Genomic DNA, 19,066 nt, shown 5'->3' with positions numbered 1-19,066 from the left:
ATCTCCTTTGAGACCTTGAGAGAACAGGATCTGAATGGGACTTGGGGTGCCAGCTGAGCTCAGCCCAGATGCAGAACATGCCCAAGCCTTGTTCGCTGCTGAGTGAAACAAACACCAGCATTCATAGGATGGACAGGGTTTGCTCAGGATATTCACTGCCAGGTGCTCCTCCCAAAGAGGGACCTTGACTTTCTCGGTTGGCTCCTCCATGAGTGTGTTGAGCAAATACGCAGCCCTCACAACTCACCACCTTTGCGGATGACCCTTGTTACTTGGCTAAGGCCCTGTCTTCACGTGGCTGTGGTGTGCTTGAGAAGGATCAACCAAGAGTGCATCACAGGTTGTAGGCTCTCCTTGGGTCCAAAAGAATTAAAAGGGGCTGACTCTCCCAATGTGCATCTTCTCCAGATTTAATTCTATTTTTTTCCTGCAACCTTGAAGATCCCAGCCTTAATTCTGAAATAGCCATAATCTTATTCCTCTGGTTCACTTGGCTATATGAAGTCCAGCCCTTTGGCAGCCTCCCCTCCCAAAGTATTTCTGGAAATCCTCCAGGAACACTTACAGAGGCTTCGGATCCCTCCCAGTGTCAGTCTTCAGGCTCCCGTGTTTAGAAGACCACTTGGCTACGCCAGCTTCTCAGAGGCATTTCCCATTTTGCCCATACCTTTGCTCCTGGCATGGACATGGGCTCCTCCCTGACTATGTCGAGGTACAACTCATCCTAGGCTAAAGTATTGGAAGGCTTGGAGGCAGCAGAGGAGACTGATTGCTGGCATACATATATATAAAATATAAAACAGTCTGCTTACCAGCTTTATTATCTCAAGACCCTCCAAGGAACACAACTCTCTATAACCCCCAGGTGTCCACCACATTCTAACGCCCAGCTTCCTTCCAACAAAAGGAGTATCCTTGACAAGGAGGTCCCTGAGTTCCAGGTCTCAACTATTGCAGATCTGGAGAGGAACGAAAGATCCAACCCACACCGCTGCACACACCCCCGCCCCTGCCCCCCCCCGCCCCCATGCCTCCCACCCCTCTGGGGCTGAGGCCAGATTTTGCAAAAGTGCATTCCCTGACAATACTTTGCTGAGCATCATAGCCCCTTATTAGTTCAAAACTCTCAATTCTAGAGAAGGATCTTGTTTTTGTTTTTCAAGATTTTATTTATTTATTCATGAGAGACACAGAGAGAGAGGCAGAGACATAGGCAGAGGGAGAAGCAGGCTCCATACAGGGAGCCAATACAAGACTCGATCCCAGAACTCCATGATCAGGCCCTGAGCTGAAGGCAGATGCCCAACTGCTGAGCCACCTAGGTGTCCCAGGATCTTGTTTTTTTCTTGGCAAAACAAAGGTCCGTGGAAGCAGTCAAGGGTTAATGTGAAAGAGTTAGGATGGCCCCTTCTCCCAGCTGCTGGCCCTGCACTTGCACACCCCTGAGGTGGGCACCAACTTAAATCATGCAGCCTCACTCCAGCCCTGGCTACAGACCTAAGCCAACTCACTCAGGGTCCCTAGTCCCTCTGGGCAGAAAGGATAGCCATTGTTCCCCATGGGATGAGTCTGTGGACGTAATGCAATGATATATGCAGTGCCCATACATTGCTTTATTATGTTACAATGACTATTTTAATCATACCGTTAATTATCTTATAATTATTAATCATTATCAAAAATAGTAAGAAAATTTTGTCTACTTAAGGTGGAGAGTGGCTTCCCAGAACAAGGATAGAACCCTTTTATCCTTCTCCTCCCCAAGTGAGGTCATTCTTCAGGTTTAGAAAAAGCAGGGGGTGGACAGGGAAAGCAGAGTTGAGTCGCTGTCCCCAAGAAAAGATTGTGGGATGCCGTGCCTTGAAGAAAGTCCAGTTCCATTCACTGATGTGTTCAGGCTCTGTTTCTCACCGTTGTGGGGTCTCCTGTGGAACATGCTGGCCTCCTTGGGAAACAGTGGGAGCTCAGAGGAGCTGCGCTTGATGATCCAGCGACCTCGACCTTGAGCTTGCTTCTCAAACCCTCTAAGTCTGCAACTCATGCTTCCCTGGTGGCGCTGGAGGCCACCCGAGATAATGGACGTGAGCGTGACTCTCGCAGGAAAGGGCTGGATTTTCCGAGCTCACTGCCTTCCAGCTTCCCTTTGAAGCCAAAGACAACAGATACCTGCTGTGTTCAAAATAATGTTTCTTGAAAAGCCCCCCCACCCGCTTTTTTTTTTTTTTTTTTTTAATGGTTGACTCTACTTTGCCTCCCTATTTCCCCAGCTCTGGTCCCTTTGGTCTCTGTGCCAAAGAGGACAGCAGCTGCAGCCTGGCCCTAAATTGCTTGTCTCTGATGACAGCCACGGGCTTGATGCAGACACACCCGGGCTCTGGGATGAGCCCCAGCTGGCAGGGATCGCGACCTCCTTGGAGCCTGCTCCCTATATTCTCTACCTGGCCTTGAAGCTGCTTGCCCGTCGGCCCCTATCACTGAGACCTTGCTCAGTGCCAAGCCCTGGGCTGGAAGCTGGGTTCAGAGAGACAGGCAAAAACCAGGTTCCTGCCCTCCTGAGCCCAGAATCCAATGTGGGGAGGAGACAGACACTGAACAAAGGACACTAGGCTGCGTGCCTGAAGGCCTGGGTGGGAGGTGCTGAGAAGCACCAGCTTTGCAGTTGGCTAAGTCTGGATTTGAATTTTGGCTCTGCTGCTTACTTGCTGGGTTGACCTCGGGCAAGTTACTCACCCTGTGAAGAGTCCGTTTCCTTCTCTGTAAAACCAGCGACCTCATAGTTGCTATGAAGATGGAATGTGATCATATGCATAGCACTTAGCTCTGTAACTGTAGGGGGGGGTAGGTGGTTCTCAAACTGGACTGTCCACTAGAACCCCTCAGGCCCCTTTGAAAAGTTCTGATGCCCAAGCCACACGCAGACATGCCAGATCTGAGCCTCGGAGGATGGGGCCTGGGCATGAGTATTTTTAAGGGCTCCCCACGTGATGTGCAACTTCACTGGGGTACCAGTAGATTGAACGTAGCAGGTCCTCCATAAATACCAGCCTCCTCCATTTGCAGTGGCAGCGGTGGCCGTAGGAGTTATGAGGAGCTCCTGAAATGGGACCTTCTCCCTGTAGATGCTCCATGACACACTCACCCGATGGTGAGCAGTACATGAGTGGTTTGGGTATGGAGTAGCGTAGGACCCCAGGCGAGGCACTGACCCATCCTGTGACTTCACATTGTTCTCCTTAAAACAAAACTGTTTTCTTACATCAAAAGTGATGCTCAATCATTTAATAATCCTCTTGGGCCATAGGAAATAGTTTTTGCAGCAGGGACAATTTTAGACTTGGGAGTATATGTTTATAACATTAATCATCACCGTCCTTCTTTACACGCACACAAATGATCTTGCTCTGTAATTCCCGTGTCCTTTCCAGGCCTCTACACCAGATGGAGTTAACCTCACCATTCAGGTCGTCTACAAAAAAGGCCAGGATTATAGGTTTGTGTGCTACGACCAGGGCCGAGCCTGCCAGAGCTACCGTGTGCGGTTCCTTTGTGGGAAGCCTGGTAAGCAGCTGCTTGTTGGAGACAGAGATGCAACCGCGGCTCGTTCCCCGAGCTGGCGGATACACATTGTGAGTTTGGATGCGGCTCGGTCAGCTGCCCCTGAACATCTCAGAGACACGCTGCTTCTGCCAAGCTTGCAATGGAGAGTACTTCTGTGACACAGGAGCAGTGGGACGGTTCTCAGAGCTGGCAGGAGCCAGGAGAGCCCCACCCTGCCCATATGCCTTTCAGGAAGGGGAAGGGCCAGGTCCAAGAGAACCAAGGTGCAGTGGCCAGAGCTGACCTCCCCTGCACAGACATGAGCTCGTGGCCTCTGGGTGCTATTATTTTAAACCCAGTCCCCGAGGTGCTCGTTAGAAGGGATTGGGAATGGTTGGTTGGTTCGTGGAGGCACTTGGCCATCTCCAGAAGGCAGTCATTAGGGATGAGAGTTCTTTGGGGGAAGGGCTTAGAGCTACTGTAAATAATAGTTGAGAGGAACTATATTTGTTTTACATCTTGAGCGGAGTGGGTGTGGTGAGCAGCCACATTTAACTCTAGCTAAGGAGTTGCTGGAAAATCCCCGGCCCGGAGCTAATGAATGGCTCTTTTCTGGTCGGGTTTTGTTGACTTCAAAAACCTGTCCCAAGACTGGGATGGGCTGAGCCTGGTGATTTGGGTTTGGATAGGCAAACCTGGCATTTATTGAGGGAGCAAAAGGGAAGAGGCGGGCAGTCACAAGTTTGCCAAGAACGAAGGGTTATTATATCTCAGTCCTTCCTGTTTGGGGTTACAGTGAGGCCCAAACTCACCATCAGCATCGACACCAATGTGAACAGCACCATCCTGAATCTGGAAGACAATGTACAGTCATGGAAGCCTGGAGACACCCTGGTCGTTGCCAGTACTGATTACTCCATGTACCAGGCAGAGGAGTTCCTGGTGCTTCCCTGCAAAGCCTGTAGCTCCAACCAGGTCAGAGTAGCAGGTAAGCCTTTCACCAGGCCCTCCCTGGGGTCAACGAATCTGTTGTCTGAAATCACAAGTCTGTATCAATCAGCTATTGTCACAATAATGCTGCATAACAAAACAGACCTCAAACTCTCACGACAAATACTGATTTCTTGTTTGTGCCCCTGTAGCTTGTCTAGAGTCCAGCTTCTCTAGACTGAGCTTGGTTCCAGGATGATGGCTGGGGTCAGGGCAGCTCCATGGGACTCATTCTTCTCAGGACACATTCTTCCTGTGTGGGAGGTGGAAAACTCCCAGAGGACTCCGGGCTCAGGACTAGCATGCTCTCACACTCACATCCCACTGGAGAAAGCAAGTAACGTGTTTAAGCTCAACATGAATGGGTGGGTCAGCCTATTCGTGCCATCAAGGTTGAGGAAAGGGAGTGAATATTTGTTAGACGACAATGCAATCTACCAGGAAATTTTATTTTATTTTATTTTTTATAAAGACTTTATTTATCTATTCATGACAGAAAGAGAGAGAGAGAGAGAGAGAGAGAGAGAGAGAGACACGCAGAGGGAGAAGCAGGCTCTGTGCAGGGAGCCTGACGTGGGACTCGATCTGGGGTCTCCAGGATCACACCCTGGGCTGAAGGCAGCACTAAACCCCTGGGCCACTGGGGCTGCCCTAGCAGGAAATTTTAAATCTCTTCCTTCTATAGCTTTTGGATCTTCCTTTTTCTTCTAAATATTGACTTTGTGGTGCTGCAATTTATATTATGTGAGGCTCCCAGAATCTCAGATTGTTAGGATTAAAAGTATAGTCCAGGTCAATTGTTATTAGTGGAGAGAGTTATATACTCATGAGGGTTCTTTGGTTATAAGCAATGGACTCCAACCTGACTATTGTAAGCAAAAAAAGGAATTCACTGGAGGCCATCAAGCTCAGGGAAGTAATGCAAAAGCTGGACAGGTTATCTGCACCAGGACAAGGTAGTGGGGTCACTTCGGGGGTCTGGGTAGTGGGGGCAGCATCCTTAGGTCATTACTGTCCAGAAGTACCCTGCCAGGTCCCCAGGACATAGTGTTCACATCACCTTCTGGGGAGAGAGCATCTGATTGGGCTGGGGGCTTGTGTGCTCACCCTCTGGCCGTACACCTTCCCTGGCATCTCTCTGGGTCTGCTGATGGGGAAAAGGTCCCTCCCCACTGAAAACCAGGGGAGAAAACAGAAGAAAGAAGAGTGGGGATCCCTGGGTGGCTCGGCAGTTTGGCGCCTGCCTTCAGCCCAGGGCGTGACCCTGGAGTCCCGGGATCGAGTCCCACATCGGGCTCCCTGCATGGAGCCTGCTTCTCTTCTGTGTCTCTGCCTCTTTTTGTCTTTTATGAATAAATAAATAAAATCTTTAGAAAAAAATAAAGAGAGAAGAGTGGCTCCTGGGCATCACAGCTCCCAGCTGCTGTAGGACCATGGCTCTTGGGGAAGCCTTAGAATTGAGGGCAGGAGGAGGAAGATGGATGGAGAAGCATAGCCCATGTATTCAAGTTATCCATTGCTTTGGAAATAAGACTACGAAAAGTCACACAATCTCTTTGGTGGGTGGGGAGGTGCTTGGGAAGGAAGGAAGGAGTCTGGGGGGTAAAGGTTTGAACCCCTGAACAATGGTAGGAGGTCCCAATCCAGATGTCGGGGGGCATGGGCCAGGGAGTAGAGCCTGCGAGGGGAAGGCCGTGGGCATCTGGGGCAGAGCAGGGTTTGCTGAGTGTGGCTAGACACACATTTGCACCTTGACAAGGTAACACGTGGTCTGCCTTTGTAATTAATCATTTGTTCTAACCCCTACTTTCTTTGAAAAAGGTTTGGGGATATTTTGCAATGAACACGAGTTCAGTGAAATCTCCATCTAGGGGGGAAAATGGGAAAGATACGTGTCTACGTAATACATTGAGGCTAGAGGAGAATACATTCAACAAGAAATGGGGGTGTGGAAGTTTGCAGAAGCTACTGAAATAGACCACATATTTGTCTCAGAGCTTCCTGACAGCCAGAGAAGAGAAAGAAACTCCACTCCAAACATCCACTCCAAAGATGACTTACTATTGTCCCATAAGAAGGAGGAGGCCAGAGGCCCACAGGGACGCCTTCCCCAGGCTCTGAGCTGCTGAGGGACTTGGCACAGGGACTGCAAGTATTTTGTACCCCCTCTCCCACCCCTCGCTTGTGCCTCTGGCCCTCCCAGATTATTTGGGACAGTCTGGCTTGGCCACATCTGCTTTTCCCTGGTTGGCCCTCAGGCATAGCTGCAGTGTGTCTGCAGCAGCGCTAGAGAGCGACACCCCCCCCCCCCCCCAAGTCCATCGCCTCCTGGGCCTCCAGAAGGTGAGAAGACAGACAGTGAGACAGGCCTGCTCAGGGCCCTGGTGCTGGGGGAGGAAAGAAGTGAGGGAGATGCAGAGCCCCCCTGGGGACCCTCACACCCCCTTGGTGCAGCATGGCCTGTGTCTGCGTCCCCCACAGCCCCGCACCCCTCCCTGCCCCCCACCCCACCCGGGAAAGTTAGGTTCAGAGTGGACCTGCCACTTTGCTCCAGGGCTTTGGGCACTTCCCTGAGAACAGTGCCGCCTGGTGGGCAGATCAGAGAAGCCCCAGGTGTGTGTGTGGGGGGGGGTCTGTGTGTCTGTCTCCGGGAGGCTTACAGGGCTCCTTTGCAGCCCCAAGCCTGGCTCTCCAGCCCCCGCCTACACGAAGCAGGGGCTCCACCTGCCCCATCCTTTCTGACGCTGTGCCTGCAATAGCAACGTCTCAGGTTCCCTCCTCCCCCAGGCTGGTGGCAGAGCAGGGGCCTGGCCTTCCCGGATCCACCCTCCTCGCTGCCCCCAAATTCCGGTAAACAGATCTTCATGCATATGAAGGATTTTTTGACAGAAAACAGATGGGGATAACCAGGTCACGAGAGGGTGTGAATCATCTAAGAGTATTTCAGGGTTTTGCCATCCGTGGCGTGAACGCCCACATCCCCTACCTGGCAGTCCTGATCCTCCCAGACCTCCTCCACTTGCACTCCCACACTCCCACCAGCCCTGCACGCCCGCTGCCCCTGCACACGCACCTTGAGGTAATGCCGCTGGTAACCTGTGTGTTAGAACCACTGTCCTTCGTGTCCATGGTTGCCCAGGGCTTTGCAGAACCATCTTGCTTGCTCCTTGTGGTCACCTAACTAGGTGGCAGCTGCCTTTTCTGCAGGACACAGAGGAGGACGCTTAGGTGCAGGGCAATTAAATGTCCAGAGTCCTGCTCCCCAGCACAGTCGCCAGACACAGGAGGCTGTCCAAATTTAATCAAAACTAAGGTTTAGAAGTCTACTCCTTAGTCATCTGAGCCTGATTACAGGTACCCAGTAGCTGCAGGTGGCTGGTAGCTGGCATCCCAGAGTGCAGTAGAGCCTCTCAGTCACCCCAGAGGTCCTAGTGGGGCGATCTGGTGTAGACCAAGCAAGTCTGTGAGGTTGATCAGAGCCAGGATTCTAATTCCAGGCTCTGGGATCCAAGGCTACCTGTCCTCCCCCATTCTGTCCCGAGTCTCCACCCAAAGAGGACTGGCCCATGTGAGGAACCTGGGAGCTCTGCGGCTAGACTGGCTCTCTGGGACCCTCTAGCAGAGCCCCTCCCCCAGACCCACGGGGCCTCGCTGTGCATGTGCATGTGTGTCTGTCCCTTCTACTGGGAGGCTCTTGATGGCATTCTTCTCTTGGCCCCTGAGTGCCCAGTTCGGGGCCTGCCCCATAGAGTGGTTTCAGGGTGTGGAGCCAGGAGGGTCAGCGAATGGAGCCCCATGTGGGGCACCTGCACAGCCCCGCTGTTCCCTGGGCTTTCTCCACCCCTCGCCTGTGCCTGTGGGCCTCCCGGATTATTTGGGACAGTCTGGCTTGACCACATCTGCTTTTCCCTGGTTGGCCCTCATGTACCAGAGCTGTGAGATTTGAGAAGCAAGGGAGGGCAGGAGAATCTGCAGATGGGATGGGGTGCAGATGGGAACGGAGGGATGCTGTCACTCTCAGTTGGCCCCTTACACTCTGCTCATGGGCCCCTGATAGAAACAGTCCCTCCGTCTCGCCAGGGGTTGCTCCCACACCCCGCATTTCTCCCACGGGACAGCCTGGAGGGGTGAGGCACTGGTGGGAGCCCTGGGCTCCTGTCTTCCCTGAGGATAGTGCCAGTGACAGCTGCATGTGGCCACTTCGGCCACATGTGTCATTTTGGCCACAGCCCGTTGACAAGCATAGCTACCTTTGAGATACCTGCTATTAATGTCTCTATTTTATGGAAGGAGAGCCTGAGATTCAGGAAGTGTAAGTGACTATTCTGGGCCTCGCAGCCATCATCTGAGTCAGGATCCGACACAGCCTGGCTCCAGAGCCACGGCCCTTTGCAGCCATCCTCCTCCTTCCCCAGCCGCGTCCCAGAGGACCGCGGGTCCCTAGCCCTCCCCCTGAGCAGATGCCTATGGTCAGCATTCTGACGACTCACTGTAGTTTAAGGGGACTGAGCCCTGAAATGCACTAGCTACAACATCCGTGGATGTGTGTCTGGGTGGGGAGGCCTCGTATCCCTGGGAACCCCTAGAAGGCACATGGAGGGTGGTGAGGAAGACCGTGATCACTGACAAGGAGCCATTGGAGCAGGATCTGGAAGGACAAAGCCATCTGCCGCCTTGACGAGGTAGAGAAGGCTGGCCCGGCTGGAGGGGCAGCGAGATAGAAGCTCTGAGATGTAAAGGAGCAAAGGCTGATTCAGGGAGAGCTGGGAACTCTGGTCTGGCTACAGCAGCAGTGGGTGTGGGAGTGAAGACACATAAGCCCCCAGAGCATGGGGTCTTGCTGTCTGTCCTGCAGGCTGGTTGGCAGGAGCTGAGCCCCTCAGAGCTGCACAGTGAGCTCCTCTCCTGTATCTTTGGCCAGAAGGACTGAGCCTGTGCTCCCTCCACAAACTCTTCCATTAGATGTTCAACCCTTGGGAGGCTTTCCCTTTGGGAAGTGTGCTTTGTGCTGTGTCTCCCAGGACCTGGCTCCTCAGGTGCCTGACCCTTGGGTTCACTGGTTCCTGGGCACCTGTGAGCCGCCTCTAGGGCAGTGGCTGGCCATTGCTCCTTCCACCTCAGTGGAAGGTGGCTTTGCTCAGTTCAGAAAGCCTTTGAAGCTTTTCTGGGTGCTGCTGCTGTCCATTGGGGTGTCCGCTAGTTAGGAAAAAGTCTACATCCAGCTCACTCAGAGGTAAGGCCGGGCAGACCTGTGTGTATCCGTTGCTGGACTTACGGTGTTTAAGCCAGTGAGCAGGTGAGTCTCCTTCCCACCAGTGATCAGACGCTGCTCTGGGCACAGCTTTCTGCCCCCCCATCCCTCCCACAGCAGGGTCGCCCAGAACCCTGCATGAAGCTCTTTGTGCAAGAGACTCTACTCCCTGCCACCCACCTGGAAGGCTGTGCATCTGGTGTGCTTGTGAGGGTCACAGAGCCGATGGGCAGGAGACCCCTCCGGGGATGGAAGGAGAGGCTTCCACATGGGCGGCCAGAGGGGGCCCTGCTTCTGGACCTTGACGCTGTGAAGCCCCGAGGCTCTGCGAGCTCTGTGAGCTGAGCTGGAAGCCACTGCCGTATGTGCCCAAGAAAGTGAACCACAGCGTGCAGAGCAAACTTGTTCCAAACGCTCCTCCGGCCAGTGTCAGAATGTGGAAGGAACCAGAGTCCTGATGGCTCCCCCCACAGTGTCCGAGACTGACCCCTCTGGCAGGCGGCGACCTGGGGCATCAGAGATCTCCGGAGATGACAGTAAAGTACAGTGAATAGACTCTTTGTAAAGGGAACTTTCTTAATACTGGAGACCTTTTTAAAACAAGACTCTGTGATACACCAAATAAAGGCCCGACAGACGCCCAAGGGCTAATCCTACTGACCTGAGGATGCCACCTTGCATGGCAAAGGGACTCTGCAGGGGTGATTAAGCTGAGGCTCACTCGATGGGGGACTATCCTGGGTTCCTGAGGGACCCTAGTGTCATCACAAGGGTCCTTAGAGAGGACACAGGAAGGTCAGAGTCCAGGGAGAAGGCGACATGATGAGCCAGCAGGCGTCGGAGTGATGTTTGTGGAGGGAGGAGGGAAAGGCTGCCAGCCAAGGAGCTAACTAACATGCTTCCAGAAACTGCCCTCTCCCTGAGCCTGCGGAATTCAAATAGCAACTCCCATAGGATGCGTGAAACAGCGGGCAGGGCAGGTCCCCGTCGGGGTGCTGCTCGGGTCCATCCCAGCCCCCGCCTTCATGTGTGGGGCCAGCTGTGTTGTGGGCTGACATGTGTGCCCCGTGGCTCAAGCCAGGGCCACAGGAAAGCCAGGTACAGAATTCAAGTGCATACACAAGGTCGTGCTCTGTGACTGCGTCCTGGCACAGAGGAGAGAGCACCCGCCAGCCAGGTCAGCCCTCCCAGTGACAAGCCACATCCAGAGGCAGGCCAAGATCTCTTTATCCCACAAAAGCATCTGGGGACAGACCTGGGGCCATGAGACAGCTCCTAAGTTCCCAGCTCCTGCCACTGTGACCGTCACTGGGGTGCATTTGCTACCCGGGGAAGAGGAGGAGGAGGCTGGAGGGGAATCGAGTGGATTTGAGCAGACCGAGGAGGGAGGGGGGCAGGCACAGGTCACTGATTCAGGGACTTGCAGTGGCCTGAAGGGGCCTGACATTAGCTACAAGGGCAGCTGAATTGGGATGAAAAGTCTTAATTTTTTAAGGATCGGAGGTCTGAATGAGCTTGGAAGCGGAACATAAGGAACCCACAGGAGGGAAGAGAAGTTCCTGGGTGGGGTCCAGGATTCTGAGACTATGGGAAGGGGTGAGATCAGGGGTGCAGGGAAGAGAGCACCCTGTCCTCCCAGGCTGGCCCACCAGGACACCCCACATTCCAGTCCCAGGGAAGGAGCATGAGCAGGGGCAACCACACGTGGCTTCTGCTCCTCCTGTGACCATAGCCTGCGGGGAGGCTGGCAAAGGTGTTTCTCCTAAGGGGGCATATGTTGAGCTAAAACATAGGAGACCCTAGTACCAGCAAGCAAAAGGGAGCACCAGTATTGGGGGATAAGTAGCCATTTCTGTGTGGGCTTCGGATTTATGTTTGCATGGCTGTGAATCCTGGCTCTTCCTTCAGGCAAGGAATTTCATTTCTGGGCTTCATTCTTCTGTAACATGGGACTTAGCGGGGGTACAGGGACCACTGTGCACACCGCGCACACAGGGCATGGTGATACGTAAGCAGCAGCAGATTCCCAAGCCTCCCCACCTCTGCCCTAGGGAAGCCACTGTACCTGCACATCGGGGAGGAGATAGATGGTGTGGACATGCGGGCCGAGGTCGGGCTCCTGAGCCGGAACATCGTGGTGATGGGAGAGGTGGAGAACAGATGTTACTCCTACAGCAACCACATCTGCAACTTCTTTGACTTCGACACCTTTGGTGGCCACATCAAGGTATGGGTCCTCCCGGCTGAGGCTGGCAATGTGGGAATCCTCCTGGAAGGGACTTTCTGGGAGATGGAGTCCTGCTGTCCCAGCTGTCCACCCCCGGCCATAAGACAGGGGACGGCCCTCCACTCCCCGGTCACACACCCCCGGCACGCTGCACCCTCTGCCTTCACGGCTTCCAATCCCCATCATGGCTCTCGTTCCCTTTCTTCTGTTTCACCCCAATCGTTTCCCAGAAGAGCTGGCATTTCACTCACACAACATCATACTTACAATAGATCCATGAAGTTACAGAATCGAGAGCAGGCAGGGGAGAGGCTCTGGAAGTCACGGTGCTAAGGGTGCTCGTGAGCTTGCCGGGGAGCTGGAGGCAAAGACGGAGACCCCACGCTGCGGGCTCTGCTAGCATGATGAAAGGCGGCAGTTGCAGTCCGAGGGAGCGCAGCGTCTCCTAGCATCCAGCTCACTCATGAATCCTGTCTGCATCCCTGTCAAGGGAGCCGTTACCCGGCATATCGAATATCATGACACCCAAAGCTCTTGCGTGGCCTTTGCGTTCAATGACTTAGGATCAAAGCTGATAGAATATTGCTGTGTGGAGATTTGCTGTAGGCGGGTGCTATCAGGATCAGACTTTCTGGTGACCTAACTGAATGAATGAGCAGAACCTAGAAAGCCCAGAGTGGGAGCCCTACTGGCAGGGCAGTGTCACGTTGGGTGGCTCCATAGTACACATGGGCTTCTAGCAACCCCAGCCCTTGCTCATTCAATGCCAGAAGGGCTCCCCAGCAATCAGAGCCTCCAAAAGCACTTGCACGTGTTCCTGGTCAGGCTCTGGGGCTGAGGGGGCCAGGGCTTATGGGACCGTCCTTAGTGGAGAGACTCGCCAGAGAGACCAGAGAGACTAGAGCCTGTTTCCAATTCTGAGAGTGGTCCTTGAGCCATCAGAGCACCCCTTCCCGCTGTGCCCAAACTGGGCCTCAGGATGCCCCTTCCAGAGTGGCATTCCAGTTGACACCTGCTTTGGGGAGGAATATTAGTGTGTCCCTAAGAATCGCCCTGCTCCATCAGCAGTAGGCTGAGCCCAGCTTCTGGAGCATAGACATCCACTGTGGTGCATGATGGCTCACACTCGCCACCAGGGTCACAGGCTATGGAGATTCCTGGCTCAGCATCCTGGGCCTTCCACCAGCAGGGGCCACAGACCGTGGGCCAGGGCACAGGCTCCTTCTGCCTCACGGCCACCCTCATCCTGGATTTCTAACCTCCAGGGGTGGGCCTCATGCTAGCTTTACCCCAGCTTATCTGGGGGTTGCCCCTTCCTCATGACACTCAGCGACTGAGGAGGGAGGGAGGTAAGTGGAGGCAAGGCCTGGCTGTTGTATGGTCGCTCCTTGGTTTTCGGGCCCGAGCAGTTCACTGCCAGGTAGACCCTTTGTGTTATTCACAGCATTTTGGCGTCCATGGGCCTTACGCCACCTGCAGAGCATGTGTTGGATCCGCTGTGTGGCTGAGGCAGGGACCAGCGAGGCACTTTGCATGCTTGGGATGTGGCACTGGTGGGGAAATGGGGGGCACCTCGCTGACCCTTCTGACCCCCGCACCCCCTTTTAGTTCGCACTGGGCTTTAAGGCGGCGCACCTGGAAGGTGTTGAGCTGAAGCACATGGGGCAGCAGCTGGTGGGGCAGTACCCCATCCACTTCCACCTGGCAGGCGATGTGGACGCCAAGGGAGGCTACGATCCACCCACCTACATCCGGGAGCTCTCCATCCACCACACGTTTTCTCGCTGTGTCACCGTGCACGGCTCCAATGGCTTGCTGGTAAGCGCCTCCCTCCCTTCCCTCCCTCCCTCCCCGGGAAGCAGAGGGTCCATTGCTCCCCATCCTCAGGTCCACTTCCTCCAAAACATTGGCGCTGAGATGGATGTTGGGTCAAGACATTTAGTCCAAGGCCACTGGGGGTTGAGCCATCCTTAGCCTGGAGTGATGAATGCTGTCAGTTCAGAGCAGGTCTCCAGCTGAAGAGGAAAGAGAAAGAAAGGTGTGTCTTTGCCAATGAGCACTGAGTGGCAGAGGTGGTGAGCTGGCCTGGTCACTGGGGCTCCCGCTCCCTCTGCACCTCTTTAGAATGATGGGCAGCCAAGCATCTTCCGTGGCTGCATGGCTAGACAGACCTGTGAGCACAGACAAGGGGTCATGCTGAGACTCCGTGCCATGGCCTCTGTCCCAGCCAGCAGTGGCCACAAGGGGCCTTTTCTCCCATGGCACCGAGCATCCTTCAGAGCGAACACTGCTGGGAGGAACGGCTCCATTAGCAACGTGAATATGTGCCAGAGGCTGGATTGGCACAGTTGATTTGTATACTACATTGATTCTTCTTTATTTGTTTTATTTAAAAGATTTTATTTATTTATTCATGAGAGACACAGAGAGAGACACAGGCAGAGGGAGAGGCAGGCTCCATGCAGGGAACCTGATGTGGGACTTGATCCCTGCACCCTGGGATCATGATCTGAGCCAAAGGCAGATGCACAATCACTGAGCCACCCGGGTGCCCTGATTCTTCTTTAAATGAACTAAACTTATGGGGCACCTGGGTGGCTCAGTGGCTGAGTGTCTGACTCTTGACTTTGGCTCAGGTCATGATCTCAGGGTCACGGGATCAAGCTCTGCATCAGGCTCTGTGCTTGGCGGGGAGTCTGCTGGAGATTCTCTCCCTCTCGACCCTGCCCCCCACTTCCCACTCCCCCCCACCTTTGTGCTCTCTCACTCTCTCTAAAATAAATAAATAAATAAATGAACTAAACTTATATCCTCTAAAAACTTAAGCAACCGGACATTACAAGCTGACACTCTGCAAGCTGAAAAATCCAGATTGTGTTTTGTTTGGCTTATAAAGTGTTTACAGAAACATTCGATCATTTTGACACTAAACTGATAATTTTACATTGAACCAGCCTTTCTTTAAAGTGACTAAACCTATATCCTCTATGAACTTCAAAACCGGATGTCACAAAATGGCACCCTGCGGGCTGAGCCCAGTGACGAGACGTGTTTGGTTTGGCTTATGTGGTGTTTAAAGAAACATCTGAAGTAGGCGTCGTCATTTAAAAGTTAAGAGATTTCACATAGAAATCTGGATTCTTGGCTTCTCTGGAAAAGTGGTCTGAGTGGGCAGGTCAGACCCACACTCCTGCATGGCACAAGGGCCTGGGGCAGGGCTGAGTCCTCAGGCTCCCCCCAACCCCGTGCACACTGCTCCCTACTATGTTACTGCAACGTAGTCCTCAGCTTGCTGCCTGTGGGCCGCCATGGGCACCTGAGCGTGTGACCCTGTTCACAACCAGACACAGTGGAGTTGGATGAAGCCTGGTTTTGTGTTGCTGGTGAAGCCACGGCCAGTTCTCTCCCTCAGCTCATCTTGTGTTGCGCGCCGTGCCTGCACCACCCACTAAGCATCGAAGGAGAGAACGGGCTTTGGGGCCCAGTCTGGAAGTGCTTGGGGTCAAGAGCTTGGTCCACAGGTTATGAGTTGTGGCGCCTTGGACAAATAGCTTGACATCCCTAAACCTCCATTCTCTCTCAGCCAAGTGGGGAAATCACACCAAACCCAGAGGTGCAGGTGCCCCAAGTCGCCCAAGGCTGGAGCCCTGCCCGCCAGTTCATGCGGAAGCCTTGACCAGGAACCAGGGCTGATTCTCCCTGGCAGGTGGCAGGAGGGCTCTGGTGGGAATGGGTGCTGAACGTGGGATTTTTTTTCTGGCTCAAGGGAGAGGAAAGGAGAATGTGTTCTTGCTGAGGCAGAAAGACAATAGGATTTGTGATAAGTAGAGAATGTCAGGAATGAAGTACTAGACACAGAGGGAGCTCGGGCCCTGGAGCTTGGCCTTCCATCTGGCTCCTGCCCTGTACCAGGAGTGTGACCTGGGCCTGTCATCTTACCTCTCCGTGCCTCTGTTTCCTCTCCTATAAAACAGAGAAGATGGCAGTGTCTATTCTGCATGGTTGTTAGAAGGAATGAGTGAGCCAAGGATGTGGAAAGTGTGGCACGTGTGTGCCACGTTGGTCCTGCGTGCTGCAAGGGGCATGACAAGCGGCTCAGGTCCTTGTTCAGTTAGAATATAAGAATGAGAAGGCTTTGGCCACTTTGGTCACAGCGCACCTCCCTGAGAGCCGTGAGCCAGGTCCCAGCTGGAGGAATGGGTTCACGTCGGGGAAGCAGGGCAAGAGGTGTTGAGGGGTGGGACAGAGGCCTGGCCGGGCAGCAGTGGGAGCCCGCAGCTGGGTGGGGAAGCGGCAGGGAGAGCCTGAGAGCCAGCACAGGCCAGGAGCTGCTAGATGGACCAGCTGCACCCACAGTCGAGAGAGATTTTTTTGAGCCAGAGACTTTGACAACCTCTTGGAACCAGAAGACCCTTGTGGTCCTGCGTGCTGGGGCCATTCTTCTGTCCAACCCCAAGGGATGCCAGCCACCAGACTGGGAGGGAGCACCCATCAGCTCCCTGGGTGCCGTCTGGACACCAGGCAGCGCACTCGCCTTGCAAGGCCTCGCCGGGGTGCCAGCTGCAGCCTGACCCCAGTCGCCACATGGGGCTCCAGCTGCACTCAGCTAGGGTCTGTGCTGGGGAGCCAAGCTGGTGGGTTAGGATCTGGAGCCCACAGACCTGTGTGGCCCTTCCAAGGTGACACCACACTGGCATGGCTTAGAATCTGGATGAAGTGCAGGCCTCTGCTTCCCTGAGCCAAAGAAGCAGCAGGATAATGGAGTGCATTCTGTGTCCTTCCCCAAGAGCCACACCCCTGGGCAGGAGCTGGGGTCTGGGATTGGCGCCACACCCTGTAAGGGCTGCACCACGGAGGCAGGGAGCTCCGAGTTCAGAAGAGCTGCCTCGGAAGCTGGACTCTCTCCATCAGTATTTTACATTTGCTCCCTTCGTTCTGGCTTGTGGACTTTATCAGTGGCTGGGGCTGTGTTTGAAAAGATTTTTTTAGCTGATGGGATGAAAGGAGACCAAATACAGATGGAGGCTTTATTCTAATTTAGAATGCAGAGGCCACTCTGTAGCATCATGGATGCCTTTACCCTAATGCCACCCCAGATCTGGACATGCCTGAGACCCAGATGGGAGGACACTGGCTCATGGGGAAGAGGGGCTCCGAGGTGTGCAGAGCCAGGAGGTGCCTTCGAGCTGATCCCATATGTCCTGGGCAGCCCCAGATACATGGTTTCTCCCTCTACCACCTATAGAACACACTCTGGTACTCAGAGAACAGCCTCCCTCACCCCCGCACCCCTACCCCAGGTCGCCCACCTGCATCCTTCCTATTCTTTGCCACCTGCTTCTGGAAAGGGCGGTCTGAACCTGACATTCCTGCCAACACCTGCTTCTCACTCCCCTCTTAACTTAAACGCCAGCCTCTCAACCTCTGCTTCCCCTGAGCCCAAATGATGCTCTTAGTCACCACTACCCACACCACGAGCTCCTGCTCGGCAAACCCACCTCCCCCTTCTCCCGGGACTCCTTGCTCACTCAGAAGCAGTTACCAGCATCCCCAAAACCACGAGGTCGAGAACAGAGTCCTACCAGCCTGTGTTCCAATGTTGCCAGTATGGACTTGGGGGGCTGATCCAAATTTTCTGAGACTCGGTTTCCCACTGTGTAGAGTGAGGATGAGGACACAACCCATTGCAAAGGCTTTGGAGGACGATGAAGCCAGAGAACACAAGTGGCACACTTAGCATTGGTAGAGGGCAGAGCATTATCACTGGGCCTCTCTGTGTACCTGTGCTGAGTAAGCCTCCTGCTTCCATGAGATAGTAGTGGGATCCCCCCAGCACCCCCAACACACACACACACACACACACACACACACACACACACAGTAGACCCAGAGTTCAGCACACACAGTGTACGTGTCCTCCCATCTCGCCACAGAAATGCACCGTGCGTGCTAGCAAAGTCAAGGCTGGCGGTAAAGCCACTCTGCATGCTGATTATCCTAGTGACGCCGAGACCCATTTAACCAGAGAGCCCCCTTCACATGACTGTGCCATCCTGCACTGTGCCTCTGTTCCTATGGAACAGAGTTTGGGAGAGTTTGGGAGATTCCTCTGACACCAGTGGTGGTGTTTCCTTTGAAACTGGTGGTCCTCATCGAAGCTGCTGGATGCCAGCAGATGTGGGGTGAAGCTGGCCCTCAAAGGAAAGGTCCACTGCACATTACCTCCAGGCAGGACCGTGGGGGCCTATGGCGGGCTCCTTGATTCCTGAAGCTGCTCTCATTTCTCTTTCCCGCCTGAACCCAAATGAGGGACCCAGATGGTGGTTCTTGATCTCCCCAGAAGTTCCCCAGGCCAGGGGTTCTGCTAGTGGATCGGATTGGGGAAGAGATGCTCTGGGGAAGAGGAAGGACATGTCATCCATCAGCCCCGCTATCCTGCCTCCCTTCCCACTGGCACCTCTCCTCTGGGGGGGATGGGGGTGCTGCCTCCGGGGCTCTGTCCTTCCTGACGATGGGGAGGGCTGCCTGGTTCTCTGCTGCCGGTCCCGGCCTCTGTGGGCCGTCCAGACACTCGCTGAGACTCTGTGACATGAGTTACTGCCTACACCGGGGCTCTTTTCTTCAGTGGCTCAACACACAAAATAAGTGGTGAAGCCTGGAAGTTATACTCTTTCTTCCCATATGATTGTATTGGATGTCAAGTTTCTTGCTGATATGAGTTGAATCACACACACACCCCCCAAAGGCAGAATCAGGCAGGGCTGATTTCTGCTCGTATTTGCTCTTAAATAGCATTTTCTTCTGTTGTACATGCGTCAATTTGCACAGAACACTGTACTTCACACCTGTTTCCCCTGCTTCATTACTAACAGCACCCCTCTTCGCTCTCAGAAAAAAATGTGCTGGTGCAGACAGTAAATTAAGTGGTCGTTTTTGTTGAAGCGGTCCCTGAGGGCTGACAAGTTTCCTCCTTCAAAATTTCATGCCCAGACCCCACCTAACAATAGCTGGAGACTTAAAAGAGCTTTTAGGAATCACTTTAGGACTGCTGACCATCATCA

The 19,066-nt window shown here is 53.9% G+C and overlaps 1 protein-coding gene across 2 annotated transcripts in view; it reads left to right on the top strand.

Annotated features, from left to right (window-relative positions):
* Window positions 1-19,066, top strand: part of LOC112653385 (cell migration inducing hyaluronidase 1) — a 138,678-nt gene that overhangs the window by 92,529 nt on the left and 27,083 nt on the right. For both annotated transcript variants that reach the window (XM_025437496.3, XM_025437495.3), the window contains exons 10-13: window positions 3,426-3,558; window positions 4,334-4,525; window positions 11,830-12,005; window positions 13,614-13,823. In XM_025437496.3, the coding sequence (XP_025293281.1) occupies window positions 3,426-3,558; window positions 4,334-4,525; window positions 11,830-12,005; window positions 13,614-13,823 (711 nt within the window). The remainder of the gene's footprint in view (window positions 1-3,425; window positions 3,559-4,333; window positions 4,526-11,829; window positions 12,006-13,613; window positions 13,824-19,066) is intronic.

Source organism: Canis lupus, chromosome 3, assembly GCF_003254725.2.
Source record: "Canis lupus dingo isolate Sandy chromosome 3, ASM325472v2, whole genome shotgun sequence".
In the NCBI taxonomy this organism is placed as follows: Eukaryota; Metazoa; Chordata; class Mammalia; order Carnivora; family Canidae; genus Canis; species Canis lupus.
The sequence above is the reverse complement of the archived record's forward strand: the minus strand, read 5'-3'. Positions and strand labels throughout refer to the sequence as shown.